Genomic DNA, 24,624 nt, shown 5'->3' with positions numbered 1-24,624 from the left:
TTTCCTGCAAGTTTTAATGGTACACTTTGTTTTATTAAACTACTTAATGTAAACATTTTTAAACATAACCTTTGATCTACAATGCCTTTTTAAAGTTTAAATGGGCATAAAAGTAAAAAAAATAAACAAATTTGTATTGCTGATCTGCTTGTATGTAAGTGAACACATTTTTACTGTGTGTTTTATTCTTTAGCAGGTGTTGGTTAGTAAAAAATGAACTGTTCTAGCTAACAATATAGCCAAATTTGCTGACTAATGGGTCCCTTTAACAAAAAAACAAACAAATCTTTATCCAACAGTATGTTATGTTTTTGAGTGCCACCATTCAAAAAACAAAACAAACAGATTATAGGTCAGCTATGAAATCTTTCACTTTGTGACTAAGAAGATCGCTTGCATCAGAATTGTTTTCAAAATCTTCATTAACATCCAACATTAGAACTGGAATGTTTTTTACTTTCTGAAACTGGACATTTGTTGTTTTTCTTGCGAGCCAGTTTTCATGTTGCTCATGTAGATTCTCAAGATAGTTTTGCTGCACAGTCATTTCCTCCTCTCTAGCCCTTTTCTGAAGCCTCTCAAAGCATTTCTCTGGATTTGCACGAAGATACACAATTCCATCCAAAGCAACCCTTTCGTCAAACTCCTGCATAAGAAAAGAATGCCATTCTTGATACATGGCCCACTCAACTGCATTCATGTGACCCAGTTTTGAAAGAGTCAGTGCAAACACATACCTATCACTGTAAATAGACCTCTCAAATATCTGGACAGGCTCTTTAATTTTCAGCAACTGTTCAGGCAGTGGTTCTATTTGAATTCTAAAACGACTCAAACAAGAAAATGTCTGAAAAGTGTAAGACCATCTTGCAGGATCCTTATATATCAACTGTAGTAGATTCCCCATATCCTGAGAAAAATCTTGTGGCTGTGCCGTAGTTTGAATATTCTGCCACTTCTTCAGTGGTTCTGTAACTAAGCTCCAATCTGGGTTTACTCTGGATAATAGTCGCAAAAATGTAGATTTTCCTACTGCAATATTTCCTTCTACAGATAGCCTTTTAGCCTTCATTTTTCCACTAGACTTCAGATCTGAAGCTGTAGATTTGAGAAACGGTTTGATGGTTTGATTTTCCTTTAAAGTTGTGTGTTTATTTTCTTGTCTATGAGGAAATGTACAAAAGAATTTTAAATTTGGTTTCCGTAAAAAATAAAAATATATTTCTGAAGTGTCCAAAAGCCTCCAAATTTTATGAGAAAACATCTGTTAATAAAAGATTACATTAGATTTTAGGTTTTCATAGTGATCGTAGAATAAACATACATTCACAATGTATATATGTGTGTGTAAAATCATAACATTTATTTGCAAATGTATTTAAAAGGGAATATAAACACCTTGACGTGTATATACAATTAAAAAAAAATGTTTAGTTGTGTGTAATGAAACAAATTTATTATATATTTTTATTATTTATTTTGCCCCTTTTAAAGTAATTAAGCTTTGAAAATTGAGCAATTTATAATTTACAGAACTTGAACTGCACTCTGCTGACTTATCAAAGCTAGCTTATATATACAGTATATATCCATATAATAGTATCACATAAAACGCTGAACCTATTCCTGGCTTCAATTTTTTTTTTTATCTCACTCCTAGTTTTGTAATCATTATCTAGGATATTGTTAAGGATGTTAAAGCTCTCAGCCCTCACCTAAAGGGTGAATATTTAAGCCAATATTAAAGGGCCATAATACCCAAATGTTTAAAAACACTTGAAAGTGATGCAGCATAGCTGTAAAAAGCTGACTAGAAAATATCTCCTGAACATCTATGTAAAAAAGAAAGATATTTTACCTCAAAAGTTCCTCAGTAGCCACATCCCATTGTTAAGGATTTCTAAGCAGCATTTTAGTGTGTCTGTCCTAGGACAGCTTAGGGGATGAGCCTCGTGAACTCTCATATTTCACCAATCAGGTAAAGGAAGCTTACTATGAAATCTCATGAGATCACAGTAAGAGTTCATGACCTCAGCACTGCTGATGCTGATTGGCTGCTGTTCATTTCTTCATTTATTTTTTTTTTACCTGCAGCTGGGCAGCAGCTGAAGTATAACTTTTTACACAAAACTTTCTCTGCTGAGCTGAGGAGATTGTGAGGTAAAATATCTTCCTTTTTTACATAGAGATGCTCAGGTGATATTTTCCTGTCAGCTTTTTACAGTTATACTGCATCAGTTTCAAGTGATTTAGCATATGAGTATTATGTCCCTTTAAGCTAAAATTAGTTTATTTTAAATGGTTTCAATAATTGTTGCACAAATTGTCATTAAATCAATTTATGTTAAATTATACAATCAATTTGGGTTTTGGACAGCTAAAAGCGATGGTAAATCCTAGCGTTTGTTTGAAGCGTTCGCTGTGCTGAGCGCATCACGCATCCCACTGCAGAACGCTATTTTGCTGAGGTGACGTTTCCACCTGTCAGCCAATAGCTGTGCGGGCTATCCGGCTTGGTGACAGCTGGACCACATTAAAATATAACAGAATGTTGTAATACTGCAAAGTATTAAACTGCCCCCACTCGGCTACTCTGTAATACCACTTGGCTAGGAAAATTTTCTGTTGAGAACAGAGTTTGATAATTATCCGCATGTTAACAGCTTAAGAGATGTAAAATGCTTTAAAAGGGACAGTCTAGTCCAAAACAAACTTTTATTATTCAGGGCGTGTAATTTTAAACAATTTTCAAATTTACATCTATAACCAATTTTGCTTTGTTCTCTTGGCATTCTTAGTGGAAAGCTAAACCTAGGAGGTTCATATGCTAATTTCTAAGAACTTGAAGGCCGCCTCTCATCTCAGGGAATTTTGATAGTTTTTCACCAGAGGGTGTTAGTTCATGTGTTTCATATAGATAACACTGTGCTAATGCACGTGGAGTTCCTAGGAGCCAGCACTGATTGGCTAAAATGCAATTCTGTCAAAAGAACTGAAATAAGGGGGCAGTCTGCAGAGGCTTAGATACAAAATAATCACAGAGGTAAAAAGTGTATTATTATTCACTTTGTTATGTTACCTTCTGTACCAAACTATTATTGTTCTTTATGCAATGTGCTTTGATTGTATTGACCGCATATATGTAAAAAAGGTTTCTACTGCTCATTGAGTTGCAAAAGTGGTCCCCTATTGAATTTAGAGGCTTAACTTGACTACTTAACACGCTTTGAATTTACTTACATTCCTAGATAGCTTATACATAAGGTACCTATGGTTATAGTATATCTTGGCCCAAAAGGGGCCGTATTCATCAATATAGTTTCTCCTACAATTATTTATGTGGTCCAGGGTCCAAGAGCGGCCCATAGTATCATATGAGGAACTCACAAATACTTTACTGGAAAGAAAAAGAAATGAGGTTTCAATCTATATTATGCATTTACTCAATCTATTCATCCATCTTATTGTTTTTTTTCAACGTATTACCTTGAACTGTAAATTCCAATCCATGTATGTGACTCTTATGATTGTTCTGTCATTTCTGTAAATGCTTTTCTTTTTATTATTGTAACTGACTTAAAACCTCAATAAAAACTTTAAAAAAAAAAAAGTGTATTAATATAACTGTGCTGGTAATGCAAAACTAGGGAATGGGTAATAAAGGGATTATCTATCTTTTAAAACAAATATTCTGGTGTAGACGGTTCCTTTAATTTAATAAAATGACATGCTTTAACATTGGCAATATTGCAACTACGTATTTAATTCCTGCAAAGGCATCAAACACATAGTGTATTGCTCAGAAGCCACAGAGAAGTGCTAGTCTGAGTGGATACGAACGCTGACCCAATCACCATTGGTAAACACAGAAGTTCAGCATCGTTAGTGTTAAAATTATATGCTCCAACAAATTAAAGAATATATTTTTTCACTATAATGGTCCTTTAACGTGACATGTACAAGCCTTGTTTGGTTGATCACAATCTAAATTCTTGGTCATGGACAACACATTTGTGGGGCTATATTTTATTTATCAAATTCCACAACTAAAATAACTTGATAACCCCCCAAAAAAGTCAACACTTGTGTTATGAAGCAACATCACTACAAAGTAATATCAATTGAAACAGAAAAAAAATATTAACATATATCTATAGTTTTGTATCACACATAACTTATTAGCATTACTACACACTATTACAAAAGGGATCAACACAGCGACCTGTCAACCTGTAATGTAATTGCTAAACTCACAAAATTGTCATTTCGTTTGCCATTAATCCTGATCATTTGTTTTTTTTGGATTTCGCACTTCAGGGGTATAAACAGATAAAGCATTTTGGGATTGTGATTACTGGAAAAACACACTAATAAATTGTATGTCCCTTTAAAATAGGAATCATGGCCCAAATGTGGCCCTTTAATACTTTCTATCAGGCCCTTCATTTTCTCAAAAGCAATATACCTCTGTTTGCAAAAAAAAAGAAGAAAAAAAGGTTTGTGTTAAAAAAACACAGCTAAAGTTATCAATTTTAATAAGCGTGTGAACCCCTGCGGACAAAAAGGTAGGCTGAGCACATATTTACCTCCTGAACATGCAAGGTGCTGCTGTTGAAGTGACAACTTTTACCATACATGCAATAACAAAAGTGATGGTAAATCCAAACGTATAACAAACGCTAGGATTTACTATCACTGAAAATAAAGATTAGTTTCAGTCATCATTTACAAAACAATAACAACCTGTTAATCTCAGCCTATATCTGTGCTGAAACAATATCGCTAACTCAGTGACACCGATCACCCATGGCACAGCGATCTTCTCTAATGAGGTGACGTTTCCACCTCTAAACCAATGGCTATGCGTGTCAACTGACATCCTAGCATGGCTATTGTTCTAGAGGTGGAAACGTCACTTCATTGGAGAAGAGCGCTGTGCCGTGGGCGGCCAGAGGCGCTGAGTTAGCAATATAGTTTTGGCACTGATAGGTTGAGATTAACACGTTTGTTTGTTTTTAGTAAATGATGACTGAAGCTAATGTTTATTTTTAGTGATGGTAAATCCTAGCATTTTTATACCCTTGGATTTAACATCACTTTAACAGGGTTTTTTTAATTTTTTTTTTTAAAAGAAAGGTATATTGCAAATGCCACTTTTATGTCCCTTTAACCCCTTGTATTGTGTGGCAGCTCTTCTCTGGCATATACTTGGGCATCAATACTACTATAAAAAGTATGTAATGCCACAACATTATATCTCTGTTGTCTTGATACACTCTAAAAGTCAACAACTCCCCCTATTTATTCCGCAATTTTCTGGCCTATAACACAATGTATATGACATTTATTCCGTGTGATGTGAGTAGAAACATAACTCCTATTATCTAAAAAAAAAATTCTCCTGGTATCCTTAGTTGAAAAGCATACCTAAGTAGGTTCAGGAGTAGCAATGCACAACTTAGAGCTAGCTGCTGATTGGTGGCTGCACACTGATGCCTCCTGGCTAGGGTTGCCACTTTGGCCATGTGTTCCTGGACAATTATGAGTTACACATGCTGCAGGGTAAGCAGTGAGGAACATGTATTGTGCTGTTCAACAGCACTATCCATGTGATGTCCAGAGGCAAAATACCATAGTTGCCAACTGTCCCGTTTTTGCCGGGACAGTCCCGGAATTTGGGATCTTGTCCCGGCCATTTAAATGTCCCTGACTGTCCCAGCAAGTAGCAGTAGCAGGCTGTAGCTTCGGCTTTATTATAGCGCGATCTGACACTGACTCAGTCTCCTCCTTTGAATCTTGCGATCCTCTGTGAGGTCAGGACAGGCAGTGACGTCAGCACGCGACGTAAAAATGAATACCAAAGTAATCACCAATTGCACAGAATTCTGCTTCTCTCTCTTGGAGTTGCTTTCTTAGATTGGTAATCTTTGGCAGATACAATTTTTAGGTTGTGCCATTGCTACCTCTTAAAATTGTAACGCACATTCTTAATTTATTTTGAAAAGATTAGGTTTTATAATAATGCATTTTCTATATTAAAATGAGTTCATACAATAACCAATATAATATTGTGGCTCTCCCTAGTTGTACACAGCAGTGAAGATGGCCCTTTAATCAGGAGCTGGATATCTAGAAGCTAGTAACCTGAATTTTTGACTGCGCAGACTTGCTCCCCCTAGAGAGTCCTAGGAAGAAATCATCTCGTGCTGATAATGCAGGTTCTTGCCTGTGCTTTGGTTTTCCAATTTTGGGAATGAAAAGTAACCTTGGTAACTGTGTGTTTGTATAAACATTATATATATATATATATATATATATATATATATATATATATATATATATATATATATATATATATATATATATATATCCACACAGGTGCACTCACTGTGACACAAGGCATCCGCCCGGGGTGCTGCGTAGAAAACATATGGCAATATCAATTCAACCCCAGAAGGCAGAGAAAACGCTTCACTCTCCGGTCTTGTCAAATGTCCTTTATTAGGTATCCAGCATCAATTAACAAATCCCCCAAACGTTTCGATACCGGTTGGTATCTTTGTCAATGGGCAATCAGAACATATCTATCCCAAAAGAAGGTTCTATCGGAGAGTGAAGCGTTTTCTCTGCCTTCTGGGGTTGAATTGATATTGATATACGGTATATATATATATATATATATATATATATATATATATATATATATATATATATATATATATATATATATATATATATACACACACACACACACACACACCATAATAAATAGGCAGAGCTAAATTATGCGGGTTTGGTAAAGTGGGCGGAACTTTAGAGCAGGGGGTGTGGCAAAATTTTTCATGCAGGTAATTGATAGCTGAAAGTGTCCCTGGAATTGTTTTTCAAATGTTGGCAACTATGTAATACATGTTCCACCCTGCAGCAGCCATAAGTGTCCAGGAAAACATGGCCAAGGTGGCAACCCTACCTTCCTGGTATATGCTCACTCAATGGATTCAGCTAGCTCCAAGTATAGGGTTGCCACCTTTTTTGGAATAAAATACCAGCCATGCTAATTAACATAAATTTGCATAAATAATTAAACAGCATAACTCAAAAACTAAAGCTGATAGGACTGATTTTAAATGCTCATTTGTTTATAACTAGTATTCATCACACTCAGAAGAAGTTTAAATTTGAAAGGGGCTTTCTTTCAATATTTATTCTTTATTTTCTACATTGACATGAACCTTAAAAATACCGGTCGTGACGGTAAAATACCGGCTGGGTGGCAACCCTATCCAAGTAGTGGATTGAAAAAAAAAAAAAGATCAAATCTGTTTCATTTTCTTGTATAAGTAACATTGATTAAAATGATATATATATATATATATATATATATATATATATATATATATATATATATATATATATATATATATACACACACACACAGGTGGCCCTCGTTTTACAACGGTTCAATTTACACCGTTTCAGAATAACAACCTTTTTTTCCAGTCATGTGACTGCTATTGAAAAGCACTGAGAAGCAGTGCATTTATTAAAATAGCCAGTAGATGAAGCTGTCCGCTTGTGTTGCAGCAAAGCCAAGCAAGCTGAAATTAATCATTTTAACCAGACCTGAGCTATCGAGCAGATTTCTAAGGAACAAGAGCTTCCTGTCTATAAATCAGTCCAGATTGGAATGCATAGAAAGAACTGTTTGCAGAAAAATGCAAGTGAAGTCTGTGTTGTGTGATTATTTTATTAGGTTTATAATGCTGTTTAGCAAATGTTTTAGTTTAATTATATATTCTGTGTTGTGATTATTTTATTAGCTTTATAATGCTGTTTAGCATTTAAAGTCTTCATTTCAAAGCTTTAAAAATAATGTATTAGGTGTTACTTATGACAATTTTGAGAGGGGCCTGGAACCTATCTCCCTCACTTGCCATTGACTTACATTATAAACTGGGTTTCAATTTACAACGGTTTCAATTTACAACCATTCCTTCTGGAACCTAACCCCGGCGTAAACTGAGGGCTACCTGTATATATTTATAAATAAAACCTACCATATTACTTAAAACACCCACTAATTATCTTACACAACTGCTCACTGACTGCTACATGTGTATCTATCATGACCGCTTTTCTAGACAGGTTTTCACTAAATACAATTTGAAGGTTACTACCGTTCTTTCTCATCACCTCCTCAAAGCATCATGTTAAAGCGCTCTATTTTTAACGCTATATTTATATAAATTTTTACTTTCATCCATATTGCTTTTAGCGCTATCTGATTTTAAGCAGTTTAACGTTTTGGTCACATTCATCTCAAAGAGCATATTTATACAAATAATAAAAAAAAAATATTGTAACTTCATTTCTGATAGTCTTTAAAATAATACATATGTTCATATACCTTTCAACCTCTGTGGAAACAAATTATCATCAACTTGAACGTACGCAGTTCAATATTAGTATCCTGCTTCGTTAGCAGCTAGTTCCTATTCCTGTAAAGGACATACTGACATCACAGCAGTCACATGAGTGTTGAGGAAGCAGAATTTAGGCCGGGAAACTCAAATAAATAGTAAACTATAGCTTTAATTCTGTAGCGGCTAGTTCCCATCCTGCTAAATGATATTAATTCTAAACTCATTGCAGTCACGTGACTGTAGTGATCACATGGGAGTTGAGGAAAGCAGAAGGGCGGCACAGTCAAAATAGGTAACTGAATCTGACTGATATTTTACTGATGCAGCTGTGGTTTTACACACAGGGAATTGTTATCTACGTTATGCTGGACATGAAAGAAACACGAAGGTGGCAAAGGAGTGAAAAGAATACGTGTTTTCATTTTTCGTTTGAAAAAACAAACTGGGATCTTTCCTGATTAGAGGCTGTTTTAAAACAGCTACAGATTTCGAGTTTGTCGTTTGTGCCTTGGAAGATTTCTGCTAGAAACATGAAGCTCTGTTTGTGAGAAAAGATTACAGATGGAGCCCAACATTTGTTTTAATTCTTACACTTTTTTATTTTGTAGGAGAAAAGTTATCTTGGATTGCAGATGAACAATGGGAAATTACTAACTACAACTAGACTTTGCTAACTATTGATAGTCAAAGTTGTTTTATATGTTTGTGGGGGTATCAGTCATAACATAATTAGTGAAATTTAGTCAGAGTTAAAGTGAAAGTAAAGTTACATGTTGCACTATTAATATTCGGATATAACATTAAAAATAAGGTGCAGTTTCATTCATCATTTTGTAAGGTTCAATTTCAAAATACCTTTTTTTGTTTGATTACTGTGTACAACTTAATATGTGTTCCTCCACCCGCAAAAAAAAAAATATTTCTGTTGCGGTGACGAAACTATCGGTATCTAACCGATTGGTTCCCCCATTGGCGTCCCGAGTGCTTTGTATAAAGCCTACGTCTTCTATTGCGCATGCGGCTAACTGCGATCTCATTCTGGTTCTCGTTAGACGCATGCGCATAGAGAAAGGGAATCCTTCTGTCCTCATTATTTACAGGTACACGGAGCTTGAGATCATACCGCGCATGCGCCAAATTATCAGTGTCGGGTATAGTGACGTGAATGACGGCTATGTCAGTTGAAGTGTAAAGCTCACACTAACCCGGAAAAAGGCGAGGGGGCGGAGGAACACAGTAGAAAATGCTATCGGTAAATAGATAAATAATATAAAACATGCTACATTATAAAAAAAAAAAAAACTTAGCGACTTTAATATTTGATATGATTGCTCTCTATTGGTATCTTCCATGTAAGCTAACTTTACTTTCACTTTAAAGGGACATGAAACCCACACTTTTTCTTTCATGATTTAGAAAGAGAATGCAATTTTAAACATCTTTCTAATTTACTTCTATTATCTCATTTGTTTTATTCTCTTGATATTCTTTGCTGAAAAGCATATCCAGATATGCTCAGTAGCTGCTGATTGGTTGCTGCACATAGAAGCCTATCTGAATCATGAAATAAAGATTTTGGGTTTAGTGGCCCTTTAATGAGATATATATATATATATATATATATATATATATATATATATATATATATATATATATATATATATATATATTGTGTGTGTAATTCTATCAGCAATTAACAAATTGAGTCATTATGCAATGCTCTCTGAGCAAGTGCTGTATTTAAAATGCTGGTGCACGGTGCTTACTTAAATGCACTTTTGAAACCGCTATAGCTTTTATTAGTAGCATTTTTGATAATACGTGTATATTACAAAAAATGCTTCTATTCAAAACTGAAATACACATGTGGATTTCAATTTTGTCTGGAATATCCCTTTTTAATAGCTGTTCTGTACGTTTATTCTCAGTTCCCTGACTGTTTCTGTGTCTCACTATCTAATAGACAGAGAGACACACACAGACAGGTACACACTCTGCAAGTTTCTTTCTGTTGCTGTCTCCCTGTTTGCAAGTCCTTTTTTTTTTTTTTTTTTTTTTTTTTTTTCCTTAGTCACTCTGTCTCTCACTCCCTCTGCTTGCCTGTCACTCTGTATTTGTCAAAATACAGATTTATAGAGTTTGGTTTAGCACACCTTACAAAAAGATTTTAAATACATCTTTGGGAGTGCAGCCAGTGAGACAAAATAGTTACACAAAACAGGAGGTATTAACGCACAACCACTTGCAAATAAACAAAAATCACACATGCTTTAATGTAAAAGTTGGGATCATATTCTGCTTATGCAGTCACGAACTTACAGCAACTGTATTGGCAAAAATCTGTACAAATGCTACAGGACACTGCAGGGCAGCCCAAGAATACACTCCTTCAAAAATTCTGAAGACATTTGTGTTCCTGTTCTACCTGGTTGTAGCTAGAAAAGTCTACTCTGAAACACTATTTGAGATTCACTGTAGCATTAAACATAGAAAAATAGATTTTGGCCGCAGATACCATAGACCCAACAATTCTGCCAAAAATGTCCTAAAAGCTTAAAATGATCTAGTTTGTAGGATAAACCTTATGCTTAGCGCAGGTCCCCAACACTGTTTGTCATTACCACATCTAATGAAAGTTTATCCGAAAATCAACCACCCTTTTTATGATAAAGTGCTTCTGCAAATTACTCCTAGACCTGCTACCCTTCAACTTCAGACCATGAACCCTTGTCCTTGAATGTTTCTTTTTTATGAAAAATTCAGCCTCAACTTTACTAAGTCCCTTTTTAATATACTTGAAAGTTACTATCATATCACCTCTTTCCCTTTTCTAAGCTATACATATTTAGGTCTTTAAACCTTTCATGGTAATTTTTTTTTTTAGACCATGTAACATTTTAGTAGCCCTTTTTCGAATGATTCCAGTTTGTTCATATCCTTCTAGAGATATGGCCTTCAGAACTGTAAACAATATTCATGATGACGCATGACTAGTAATCTGTAAAGTTGCGTAAGAACATTGCACGTACCTCTACTAATACAACCAAACATTCTTCTGGCCTTACTCGCTGCAATACTACATTTTTTACTACATTTAAAATAATAATTCTCAAGATAAAAAATTCAAATAATCCCTGTGCTCAGCCGGCTACTTCCAAAGTCACATTTTCTGTGAGCTAACGGTTTGAATTGTTCTCCAACAAAAGTGCCATATGGAGAGAGTGCTGATTGTTCAACAATTTAAACCATAAGCTCACAGAAAAATTTACTTTTTAAATGGGCTGCAGAGCACGGGGTATTTGAATTTTAAATCTATATTAAAAGGCAAGTTATGGCGCATCTTCTTTACAACTGATGAATTAACCACTATCTAAAATATAACACATTCCAGATCTGATTTTAAAAAGGGGAGAGTTTACCATCACTTTAACATTTGGATTTTACTTACCTAAATGCCAAATTTTGCACTTTGTAGTGTTAAACTTTAAATCCAAGTAATTTGTCCTATTGCCCAATTTTTTTATTTTTTAAAATATCCCTTCTCATTTGTTCCACCCCTCCTGGAACATCAACTTTATTATACATTTTTATATCTTCTACAAACAGGCATACTTTCCTCTGTAGGCCTTTGTTGATATCACTGATAAATATGTTAAACAAAAACGGCCCTAGAACTGACACCTGAGGAACACCACTAGTAACTCCATTTATGAAGACACACTGTTGTCTGTCTTTACCCAGTTCACAATTTTTGAGTCTAGACCAAGGAGATACAGTTTATAAACGAGTTTGTTGTGTGGGACAGTGTCAAATGCTTTGCTGAAAGCTAGATTTTCTACATCAACTGTTTCACCCTGGTCTAATACTTAGTTACATAATCAGTCAATTACATTACTCTGACATGATCACCCTGAAGGTGAAACCATTCTGATTTTTGTACTCAGGATAACTGCAGTATGCACTGAGTGGAGACAAGATTTCTGGTGTCCTCTCCCTCTTGGAGTTTGTTCATGTGAGAATCACTGTAGCATTGTCATATACCCATACAATCTCATGATAACTGCTGCAGTCCTGGATTGACCATAGGTCATACTGGGCAAATGCCTGGTGGGCCACCGGTTACCGTAGCCCCACCCACCTTTACCGCACAGACTGACTGCTTTCATTGTGGCTCTGTATTGTAGTGACATATCAGTGGGACTTTGCATGTCCCATGTCATGCTGTGGCACTGTAGAAGCTTTAATGTGATGTTAAAAAGTGCTGCCCCCACATCTGGCCTAGGAAGTAATATGTCGATCCTGTGCACCTCTGCACATGCTCAGCAGGAGCTGGGACTTTACAAATTGTGCATAAAAAAAAACAGGTTTTTATAATTTATATATATATATATATATATATATATATATTGGAAAGTTTTAAGAAATTGCCTGCTTTATCTGACTTATGAACTCTAATTTTTACTTTATCGATAAACGAGATACTACTTATCCTAGTTAACATTATTTTAAACACTGGCAAAACAGAATATTGAAAAAACTATTTGCACCATCATATTTGACTACACTGAAGAATAAAGATTTTTTTTTTTTTTTTTTTTTTTTTTTCCTTTTCTTTGATGGTGCATCTCATAAACATCATAGATTATGGTATGATTATCTAGGGCTTGTTGCTCAGGTGAGATTATCCATCAGTGCTATAAGATCCTAACCAGAATTCTGTTAAGGCGATTTTTAGCTTGAGAGCTATATAGCTCTCTAACGGACATTCCCTATATTTTTGTAAGTGGAGAGACACGTGCATTGCAATAGATTGATCAATATAATCAGCAATTCACTTTTTATCTTAATCATTATCTAAAATGACTGCCCCTTATCTCAGTGTGTTTTTTTTTTTAGCTTTTTGCAATCTTGTATTTTAGCCAATTAGTGCTGGTTCCTGTGAAACCATTATCAGTCTCCACTGGGGTGAGCACAATGTTATCTATTTGTCACACATGAACTAGCACAGTCTGGCCATTGTGTAAGTTTGAGAAAAGCACTGAAATAAGCGGTAGCCTGCGAGGTATAAGAAACAGGAAATCTTAGAGGTTATAAAGTATATTAATATAACGATGGTAATGAAAGCTTGGGAATGGGTAATTAAGGGATTTTCTTTTTAAACAACAAAAAAAACAGTACTGTCCCTGGATAGACTACCCTTTTTATTACCCATTCCCAAGTTTTTGATAACCAACACTGTTATGTTAAAGGGACATAATACTCATGCTAAATCACTTGAAACTGATGCAGTATAACTGTAAAAAGCTGCCAGGAAAATATCACCTGAGAATCTCTGTAAAAAAGGAAGATATTTTACCTCACAATTTCCTCAGCAGAGTAAGTTCTGGGTAAAAAAAAAAAAGAAGAAATTAACTGTAGCCAATCAGCATCAACAGTGCTGGGGCCATGAACTCTTTTACTGTGATCCCATGAGATGTGACTTAACTCTCATGAGATTTCATAGTAAACTTCCTTAAACTGAATAGGGAAATAACATGAGTGTGCACGAGGTTCACTCCCTTGCCTGTCCCAGGACAGACATACTGATTTGCTGCTTAAAGTCCTTTGCAATGGGGTTTGAATACTTTAGGACATTTTGAGGTAAAATATCTTTCTTTTTACATAGAGATGTTCAGGTGATATTTTCTAGTCTGCTTTTTACAGCTATGCTGCATCACTTTTAAGTGTTTCAACATTTGGGTATCATGACCCTTTAATAAACTTTTTAACTCTGTGATTACCTTGTATATAAGCCTCTGTGGACTGCCCCTTTATCTCATTCTATTGACAGACTTGTATTTTAGCCAATTAGTGGTGCCTCATAAAATACTCCATGGTTAGTGAGCACAGTGTTATCTATATGGCACACATAAACTAGCACTGGGATAAGAGGCGGCCTTCAAGGGCTTCAAAATTAGCATTATGATTCTATCTACGTTTAGCTTTCAATAAAGAATACCAAGAAAACATGGCAAATGTGATGATAAAAGTAAATTGGAAAGTTGTTTAAAATTGCATGCCCTATCTGAATAATGTTTAATTTTGACTAGACTTTATCCCTTTAAGTCTGCAGACAACAAGGCTAGCCACTTAATGTTAGTAAAAAAAAAAGTGCATTGTTTTGTGGTTATCCGTTAAAGCCAATTAGGTAATGATATGCAGGAGGGTCAGCTTTGAGAAGTCAGCAGGTTGCATTTTAAATTCTGAGAATTAAAAAAAACCTACAATTTTCAGAGATAAATTGCATTGAAAGAGGCCAAAATAAATAATGATAGTACAGTATATTGCATAGTTGTTTAATTATGCTTAACTAAGCACTGTCCCTTTAAATTCATTGACCTGGTTGTTTGTAACCTTTATTGTTGCTGTTTCACTGGAGTGTGATGAAGAGAAGCCAGTTTGCAAGAGGTCATGTTAATAGTTGGAAAAAAGAAAATTAGTTGGCTGCTGAGTGGTTAAAGTGATGGTAAATTCTAGCATTTCTAAAATGCTAGGATTTATCAGTGCTACAAATAAAAGTAAATGTATGAAACAAGTACCATTATTTTGTTGTGACGGTATTCCTAAGCTAAGCGCCTACAGCTGACCACGGCAAAACTCTTTCCCCCCCCCCCCCCCGAGGAGGTGTCACTAATACCCCATGATTGAGATGCCAAGGGGTTAATTCTCTGTGAGCTAAAAAAACATTTGTTTGTCAAGAAGAACTGTGTCCTGTGTTTTATGTTTGTTTTTTGTGATAAAACCAGACCCCATTATAAATTGTTTCAGAGTTCCACTTGAATAAATGTTATCATATAGGCATTGGTGCATCCAGGCAGTAAAAGTATCGGTTTTAGAGACACAGAACAGTGCCTTTTCTCAGAAACTGATAAGGTCAATAAAGGGACATGGGTATAATGTAGATATGTATTTAAACATGTTATGACATTAGAGGAAGGTAAATATGACAACCATGTCATATTTGGTATCAAATTGATTCCCACAATGTAAATAAGAGATTGCCTTTCTGTCTATATGAAAATGGATGTATCTAGCACAAATTATTTGTTCTATAATTTCAGGCAAAGACTTAGTTTATTGACAGTCGTAAAAGATAAGTGGCTAGATTACGAGTTTTGTCGGTAAAAACTTGCTGGGCTAACGCTCCTTTTTTTTTCCCAGCGCTTACTTTTAACAACGCTGGTATTACGAGTTTTCTGAATGGCTGCGTTAGCCTCAGAAAAGTGAGCGTTGAGCAAAATTTTTCTCCACTTCTCACCTCAATACCAGCGTTTCTTACGGTAGCGGTAAGATGAAAAAACGTGCTCGTGCATGATTTCCCCATAGGAAACAATAGGGCTGAGCTGGCTAAAAAAAAAACTAACACCTGCAAAAAAAGCAGCGTTCAGCTCCTAACACAACCCCATTGTTTCCTATTGGGAAACACTTTCTAAGTCTACACCTAACACCCTAACATGAACCCCGAGTCTAAACACCCCTAACCTTACACTTATTAACCCCTAATCTGCTGCCCCCAACATCGTCACCACCTGCATTATACTATTAACCCCTAATCTGCCGCTCCGGACACCGCTGCCACCTACATTATCCCTATGAACCCCTAATCTGCCACCCCCAACGTCGCCGACACCTATATTATATTTATTAACCCCTAATCTGCCACCCCCAACGTCGCAGCCACCTATCTACAATTATTAACCCCTAATCTGCCGACCGGACATCGCCGCCACTATAATAAATGTATTAACCCCTAAACCGCCGCACTCCCGCCTCGCAAACACTATAATACATTTTATTAACCCCCAATCTGCCCCCCAATGTTGCCGCCACCTACCTACAATTATTGACCCCTAATCTCCCTCCCCCAACGTCGCCGCTACTATAATAAAGTTATTAACCCCTAAACCTAAGTCTAACCCTAACACCCCCCTAACTTAAATATAATTTAAATAAAATTACTATAATTAAATAAATCCTATTTAAAACTAAATACCTATAAAATAAACCCTAATATAGCACCAATATAACTAATAGTTACATTGTAGCTATTTTAGGATTTATATTTATTTTACAGGCAACTTTGTATTTATTTTAACTAGGTACAATAGCTATTAAATAGTTAATAACTATTTAATAGCTACCTAGTTAAAATTATTACAAAATTACCTGTAAATAAATCCTAACCTAAGTTACAAATACACCTAACACTACACTATCAATATTTAAATTAATTAAATTATCTAAACTCAAATACAATTAAACTATAGTACAAAAAAACACTAAATTACAAAAAATAAAAAGCCCCCTAAAATAATAAAATTCCCTACCCTATACTAAATTACAAAAGTAATCAGCTCTTTTACCTGTAAAAAAAAAAATACAAGACACCCCCCCAAAATTAAAACCCACCCGATGCCTTCTTAAAAAAAAAAACTAACACTACCCCCCTGAAGATCACCCTACCTTGAGCCGTGTTCATCTAGCCGGGCACCGATGGGCCAGAAGCGGACATCCGGACCGGCAGAAGTCTTCATCCTATCCGGGCAGAAGAGAACATCCGGACCGGCAGACATCTTCATCCAGGCGGCATCTTCTATCTTCATCCTTCCGGAGCGGAGCCATCTTCTATCCAGCCGTCGCGGAGCCATCCTCTTCCGATGTCCTAATGCAGAATGAAGGTTCCTTTAAATGACGTCATCCACGATGGCGTCCCTCGAATTCTGATTTTCTGATAGGATTCTATCAGCCAATCAGAATTAAGGTAGGAAAAATCCGATTGGTTGATTCAATCAGCCAATCATATTGAAGTTCAATCTGATTGGATGAGCCAATAGAATTGACCTCGCATTCTATTGGTTCAGCCAATCAGATTGAACTTCAATCCGATTGGCTGATTAAATCAACCAATCGGGTTTTTCTTAGGATTATATCAGCCAATCGGAATTAAGGTAAGAAAAACCCGATTGGTTGATTTAATCAGCCAATCGGATTGAAGTTCAATCTGATTGGCTGAGCCAATAGAATGCAAGGTCAATTCTATTGGCTCATCCAATCAGATTGAACTTCAATATGATTGGCTGATTGAATCAACCAATCGGATTTTTCCTACCTTAATTCTGATTGGCTGATAGAATCCTATCAGAAAATCGGAATTCGAGGGACGCCATCGTGGATGATGTCATTTAAAGGAACCTTCATTCTGCGTTAGGACATCGGAAGAAGAGGATGGCTCCGCGACGGCTGGATAGAAGATGGCTCCGCTCCGGAAGGATGAAGATAGAAGATGCCGCCTGGATGAAGATGTCTGCCGGTCCGGATGTTCTCTTCTGCCCGGATAGGATGAAGACTTCTGCCGGTCCGGATGTCCGCTTCTGGCCCATCGGTGCCCGGCTGGGTGAACATGGCTCAAGGTAAGGTGATCTTAAGGGGGGATCGGGTGGGTTTTAGAATAGGGGTGTGTGGGTGGTGGGTTTTAATGTTGGGGGGGGGTCTTGTATTTTTGTTTTTTACAGGTAAAAGAGCTGATTACTTTGGGGCAATCCCCCACAAAAAGCCTTTTTAAGGGCTGGTAAAAGAGCTGATTACTTTTGTAATTTAGTATAGGGTAGGGAATTTTATTATTTTGGGGGGCTTTTTTATTTTATTAGGGGGCTTAGATTGGGTGTAATTAGATTAAAATTCTTGTAATATTTTTTTATTTTTTGTAATTTAGTGGGGGGTTTTTGTACTATAGTTTAGTTTATTTAATTGTATTTGAGTTTAGATAATTTTAGTTTAATTTATTTATTGATAGTGTAGTGTTAGGTGCATTTGTAACTTAGGTTAGGATTTATTTTACAAGTAATTTTGTAATTATTTGAACTAAGTAGCTATTAAATAGTTATTAACTATTTAATAGCTATTGTACCTAGTTAAAATAAATACAAAGTTGCCTGTAAAATAAATATAAATCCTAAAATAGCTACCATGTAACTATTAGTTATATTGTAGCTATATTAGGGTTTATTTTATAGGTAAGTATTTAGTTTTAAACAGGATTAATTTATTTAATTTTAGAAATTTTATTTAGATTTATTAAAAATAGATTTAACTTAGGGGGGTATTAGGGTTAGACTTAGGTTTAAGGGTTAATAACTTTATTATAGTAGCGGCGACGTTGGGGCGGCAGATTAGGGGTTAATACAATTTATTATAATGTTTGCAAGGCGGGAGTGCGGCGGTTTAGGGGTTAATACATTTATTATAGTGGCGGCTATGTCCTGTCGGCAGATTAGGGGTTAATAATTGTAGGTAGCGGCGGCGACATGGGGGGGGCAGATTAGGGGTTAATAAATAAAATGTAGGTGTCGGCGATGTTAGGGGCAGCAGATTTAGGGGTTCATAGGTATAATGTAGGTGGCGGCGATGTCCGGTCGGCAGATTAGGGGTTAAATAATTTTATTATAGTGTTTGCGATGTGGGGGGGCCTTGGTTTAGGGTTTCATAGGTAGTTTATGGGTGTTAGTGTTCTTTGTAGCACTGTAGTTAAGAGCTTTATGTTCCGGCGTTAGCCATAAAACTCTCAACTACTGACTTTTTTTTATGCAGTAGGAGTCTTGGAGGTAGAGGCTGTACCGCTCACTTCCTCCAAGACTTGTTATACCAGCGTTAGCCAAATCCCATTAAAAAGATAGGATACGCAATTGACGTAAGGGGATTTGCGGTAGACAAAAGTCACGGAAGAAAAGTGAGTGGTAGACCCTTTCCTGCCTGACTCGTAATACCAACGGGTGTTAAAAAGCAGCGTTATGACCCCTTAACGCTGCTTTTTAAGGCCAACGCAGAACTCGTAATCTAGGCGAAGGGGATTCTCAGCCCCTGCAAAGAGGGTGGGGTCAGACAACTTGATCTCTGGAAAATATGTATAAGTATCCTGTGTTTTAACAATGAAATTGTCATTCTTACAAGGGAGGCTTTGACGAACCCATTGCCATCTCCCTGGCACAGATATTGAGAGACTAGTAAAGTATCAAATCTGCTTTTTCTCCTTTTTATTTTAAAAACTGGTTGCTTGTGTGTAATTTTATTTGTAACAACTTTTTATTAATAATGTATTGTGCATAATTTTTGGCATAATAAATCATTCATTTATTAAGCTTTGGCCTTTTGTCTAATATTTGAACCACGTTACTGAAAAAGACTGGAGTATTAGAACTGTATATTTTAGGTTATTTTATGCTAAATTGTATTCTGAGAGTTAATGTGTAAATCTGGGGTTTCCTAAAGATTTCCCATATCATATAATCTTAAGTGGTGGCAGATAAATATCATTTTTAGTTTAGTGTGGGTGGCATTAAAGGGGAGTTTTGGGCATTTCTTTTAAGTCTAGTACAAACTAGAGTGTTGCTATCCCTTGCACCCACTGAACTATGTCATAAGCTTGCCTGGCATGGCTAGATTGTGACAGATTAGTGACAGTAGAAGGTGTCTGATAACCCTTTCTGTGCCAAACAAGTGACTGGTGCAGGGTTGGTTAAACTTGGTCGTCACAAATTGGTGGGCAGCGGTGTAGATACATTTTTTTTTTATTAGATTTTAGTGCTCGTGGATTTGCTAGTGTGAAAATTCCGGTACTAAAAAGAAATTGTGACTCTCACAATTTCCAAAGGCTAAATCTCAGTGCATTATATAGTCACACATTGCAAACAGCCCCCTTCCCTATTCTGTTTTTCTTTTCTATTTTATTTTTACTATGGAGACATAGCAGCAGACCAAGGAAATGATGGCACTGTTATGCCAGGAGCGAGATATCCCATCTTGTGGAAATAACAAAGAGGGACTAATGCAACTTCTTACCGAATGATAACAGCCAGGCCACACCAGCTGAAGCCTCAGGAGAGGTGTCTGCAGCTGTGGGCAGTGATTCATCAGGATCTGGGGATCCATTGGATTGTTATTTGCAAACTGTTCTCAAACATATGGGCTCAGTGGATGCAAGTTTGCGCATGGAGCTGATTCCAAAATTTTATGAGAGCCAGGCTTCTGCTGCTGCCGCCGAGAGCCAGGCTTCTGCTGCTGCCGCCGAGAGCCAGGCTTCTGCTGCTGCCGCCGAGAGCCAGGCTTCTGCTGCTGCCGCCGAGAGCCAGGCTTCTGCTGCTGCCGCCGAGAGCCAGGCTTCTGCTGCTGCCGCCGAGAGCCAGGCTTCTGCTGCTGCCGCCGAGAGCCAGGCCTCTGCCGCCGAGAGCCAGGCCTCTGCCGCCGAGAGCCAGGCTTGTGCCGCGGCGGCTGAGAGAGAGTATCAGCTACAGCTTGTACGGTTGGAGAGAGGGATGGCCTCACATGTTGTGAGTGAGCCTATAGACCCACCTGTTCCCAGAGTGCGTGCAGAGAATTTTCCCACTCTGGAGAAAGATGACAATGTGGATGTATTCCTGCGTAGCTTTGAGAAAGTTTGCAGACAGTTCCAGCTGCCAAGGGAGCAGTGGGCCAAGTACCTTACCCCTGGCCTGAAAGGTCCTGCCCTGGAGGCTTTTGCTGAACTACCTCCAGAGTTTGATCAGGACTATGTTGCCATTATAGCTGCACTGCAGAGGAGGTATAATCTTACTCCTGAGGTGTACAGGAAGAAATTCCGTTCTCTGCAGAAAGGTACGTCCAGAGAGCTGTACTGCAGCTGTTGGAAACCTGATGACAGCCTTAAAACAGTGGATCAGAGGGCTAAAGATTGCCACTATAGAAGAGTAGGAAGATCTGATGGTGAAGGAGCAAGTGACTGGCACAGGGTTGGTTAACCTTGGTTGTCACAGGGGGCATTTCCACCTCTTAGACAATAGCCGTGCTTCAGTGCCATCACTTTAAGGACTTCATTATGTTATTAGGAAATTATTTCACTCCAAGTACACAAGTGAACATTTTTACAAATTAAAATTATTGGGGTTTTTTTGGGTACATATAGACATTAGAGGATGGAAGCTATCAGAGCCTCTCAAGTCCTTGTGTCCTATTTCTTAAAGGGACACTGAACCCAAAAATTTTCTTTTGTGATTCAGATAGAGCATGAAATTTTAAGCAACTTTCTAATTTACTCCTATTATCAAATTTTCTTTATTCTCTTGATATCTTTATTTGAAATGCAAAAATGTAAGTTTAGATGCCGGCCCGTTTTTGGTGAACAACCTAGGTTGTCCTTGCTGATTGGTGGATAAATTCATCCACCAATCAAAAACTGCTGTCCAGAGTCCTGAACCAAGAAAAAAGCTTAGATGCCTTTTTTTTTTCAAATAAAGATAGCAAGAGAATGAAGAAACATTGATAATAGGAGTAAATTAGAAAGTTGTTTAAAATTGCATGCTCTATCTGCATAACGAAAGAAAAAATTTGGGTTCAGTGTCCCTTTAAGCTAAGCAGTATATTTCTTGGGAGGGTTAGCACAGTCAACCAACAGGCAGCTGAACGACTGGCTCTAGAACTATTTATAGGCTAGATTTATAAATGCTTTATATTTAGATACAACACTCAGTGATATAAAATGCTACATTTTTATATACTAATTTGTTTGCTATAAAAACATTTTTATTTTATCTACCTGTAGAAGTGTTTTTAGCTGAAGACCACCTTTCTAAATGTTCAACTTTAATATCTTGACCACCAACTTTGTAGATACAAGTGGTACTTATATGTTAACAATATAACGGAGTAGTAAAATTGGGGGTGATTATTCATTCTATGACCTTCACTTTAGCTGAAAACTTAAACCAGTGGAAAAAAATAATTTATAGGGTTCTGTAAAACATAAATCAAATTACTGAAAAAAGCATTGATGCCTTCCTAAGGTCTCCCACCTCGTCCATCATAACCTGTCCATAACCTCAGAGATTACTGATTAAAATCACCCTGAGACTGATCCGACAGGGGTGAATGACAACCCCTGCTGTCGCACAATTGGTTGTGTGAGAACAGGGGGCGGAATTGCACAAATGCATTCTTGTGCAAACTTTGGGCCAGATTACGAGTGGAGTGGAAACGTATGTGAGTGATAAGTGATTTATTGCAGGTGTTTGCTCTCAGGTTTATCGCTGATATTACAAGTTGAAAGTAAACGTAATTGCTTGAGTGCAATTCAAGTTAACTCTCGTCTGGTTGCGAGTCCTCAGATCTCTGGTTAACTGCTTTGTGAAACAAAAAAGTATCACAAAAATATATTACAAAGTACACTTGCGTCATAATACCACCCCACCCTGGGGCTAGATAAACGGCTCTCAAGCTAAAATTTGCCTTTGAGGGACGTTGCAGTACTGACAAGTCATCTTAGATCATCTCGCCAGAGCGGAGAGCTTTAGATCATCAGGGCCCAAGGAATTATTATTATTTTATTATACTTTATTTATTCTGCAGCGCTTTCCATGGATACAGTTCATTTAAATAAAACAATAATATAAAACTTCTAAGAGACAGGACAAAATTTACAAACACATACAGGAGGAATTGAGTGTCCTAATCCCGTGGGAACTTACAATCTAGAAGGGTAGGAGGTTGAGAAACAGGAGGTGAGGACTGCAAGATTGAGAAAGATGTTAATGAAGAGGTAGATAAGGGAAATGTTGTCGGGTAAGAGAAATATTGAGTTGGGTGGTAGGCTTCTGTGAACAGAAAAGTCTTCAGAGAGCATTTAAAGGAAGAAAGATTAGGGCAACGCCTGACTGCACGAGGGAGAGTGTTCCAGAGGTTAGGTGCTGCACGACAGAATTGCTGCAGTCTAGCATGAGAGTAGGTGATAGTCGCAGATGCAAGGAGCAGGTCATTGTTGGATCTTAGTGGGTGGGCTGGAGTATACTTGTTAATTAGAGAGGATAGGTAGAGGGGGAGCGGTATTGGTGAGCACTTTGTATGCAAGGGTGAGAATTTTAAATTTAATTCTGCTGTAAATGGGGAGCCAATGAAGGGACTCGCAGAGAGGTGCAGCAGAAACATAGCGGCGGGAAATGTGAATTAGCCTGACAGAGGCATTTAGGATGGATTGAAGGGGGAGAGGCGGGGAAGAGGAAGGCCAGTAAGTAGGTTTTTGCAGTAGTCAAGTCGGGAAATAACAAGGGAGTGGATTATTTGCTTTGTGTTGTTAGCGCACAGAAAAGGTTGAATCTTGGAAATATTGCGTAGATGGTTGCGGCAGGATGTAAAAAGCGATTGGATATGGGGGGCGAAAGATTGATTTGATTCAAGTATAACTCAGAGGCAGCGGACTTGGGGCGATGGGGAAATGGTGATGTCGTCAACAGGGATAGAGAAGTCAGAAGTTGGCGTAGAGCTTGAGTGGGGGATAAGAAGGAGCTTAGTCTTGGACATGTTAATCTTTAGGTGGTGAGAGGCCATCCAGGAAGAAATACCAGATAAGCAGTTGCTGATATGAGAAAGGATAGAGGGAGAGAGCAAGGGGGGAGAGGGGGTCATCAACATAGATGTGATATTTGAAGCCATAACTGTTGATAAGTTTACCCAGGGAAGAAGTATAAATGGAGAAGAGTAGAGGACCGAAAACAGATCCTTGAGGTACTCCGACAGAGGCATTGGAGAGGAGTCGCCGGCAAATGACACAGAAAAATACCTGTGAGAAAGATAAGAGTGAATCCAGAAAAGAGCAGTGTTACAGAGGCCAAAAGAGCTAAGGATCTGTAGGAGGACAGGATGGTCAAGTAAGATGAGTATAGAGTAGTTGCCAATATTTTTAGCATAGAGAAGATAGTAACCTTGGTACGGGCAATCTCAGTTTAGTGTTTGGGGTGGAATCCGGATTGCAGGGGGTCAAGCAAGGAGTTGGCGGACAGTAAGTGGGTTAGGCGATTGTAAACTAGTTTTTCAAGGAGCTTTGATGTTAGTGGAAGCAGTGATATGGGGCGGTAGCTTTCAGGAGAATTGGGGTCGAGGGTGGATTTTTTGAGTATGGGAGTGTTTGAAAGAAGATGGGAATGAGCTGGTAGAGAGGTTGAAGATGTAGTTAAGAGCAGGAGTGAGTGTGGAAGATAGGGAGGGTATTAGATGGGAAGGGATAGGGTCGAGCGGGAAGATAGTGAGGCATGAGGAAGATAGTAAGGAAGAAACTTCATTCTCAGTGGCTGGATGGAAGATGCAGAGGGAGTAACTGGGCCTGTTGATGGAATATTGCAGGTTGGTGTTGGGATGTTGCTTC

The 24,624-nt window shown here is 37.5% G+C and overlaps 1 protein-coding gene across 3 annotated transcripts; it reads right to left on the bottom strand.

Moving 5' to 3' along the window:
- Positions 1-287: 287 nt before the first annotated feature.
- Positions 288-8,571, bottom strand: DGUOK (deoxyguanosine kinase). Of its 3 annotated transcripts, XM_053716974.1 has the most exons (3): positions 8,408-8,571; positions 738-1,264; positions 407-646 (listed from the first exon to the last, which is right to left on the bottom strand). In XM_053716974.1, exons 2-3 carry the CDS (start codon positions 1,262-1,264, stop codon positions 544-546), a joined length of 630 nt encoding a protein of 209 aa, XP_053572949.1. In that variant the 5' UTR covers positions 8,408-8,571; the 3' UTR covers positions 407-543. The 3 variants fall into 3 exon arrangements, with proteins under 3 accessions (XP_053572947.1, XP_053572948.1, XP_053572949.1); XM_053716972.1 differs by having other exon boundaries at positions 288-1,264; XM_053716973.1 differs by having other exon boundaries at positions 288-1,163.
- Positions 8,572-24,624: the final 16,053 nt, after the last annotated feature.

The sequence above is a fragment of the Bombina bombina genome, chromosome 6 (genome assembly GCF_027579735.1).
Source record: "Bombina bombina isolate aBomBom1 chromosome 6, aBomBom1.pri, whole genome shotgun sequence".
Classification (NCBI taxonomy): Eukaryota; Metazoa; Chordata; class Amphibia; order Anura; family Bombinatoridae; genus Bombina; species Bombina bombina.
The sequence above is the reverse complement of the archived record's forward strand: the minus strand, read 5'-3'. Positions and strand labels throughout refer to the sequence as shown.

Coding starts and splice junctions, on each gene's coding strand:
- DGUOK (XM_053716972.1), bottom strand. CDS start 1,264: ATGTTTTCTCATAAAATTTGGAGGCTTTTGGACACTTCAGAAATATAT.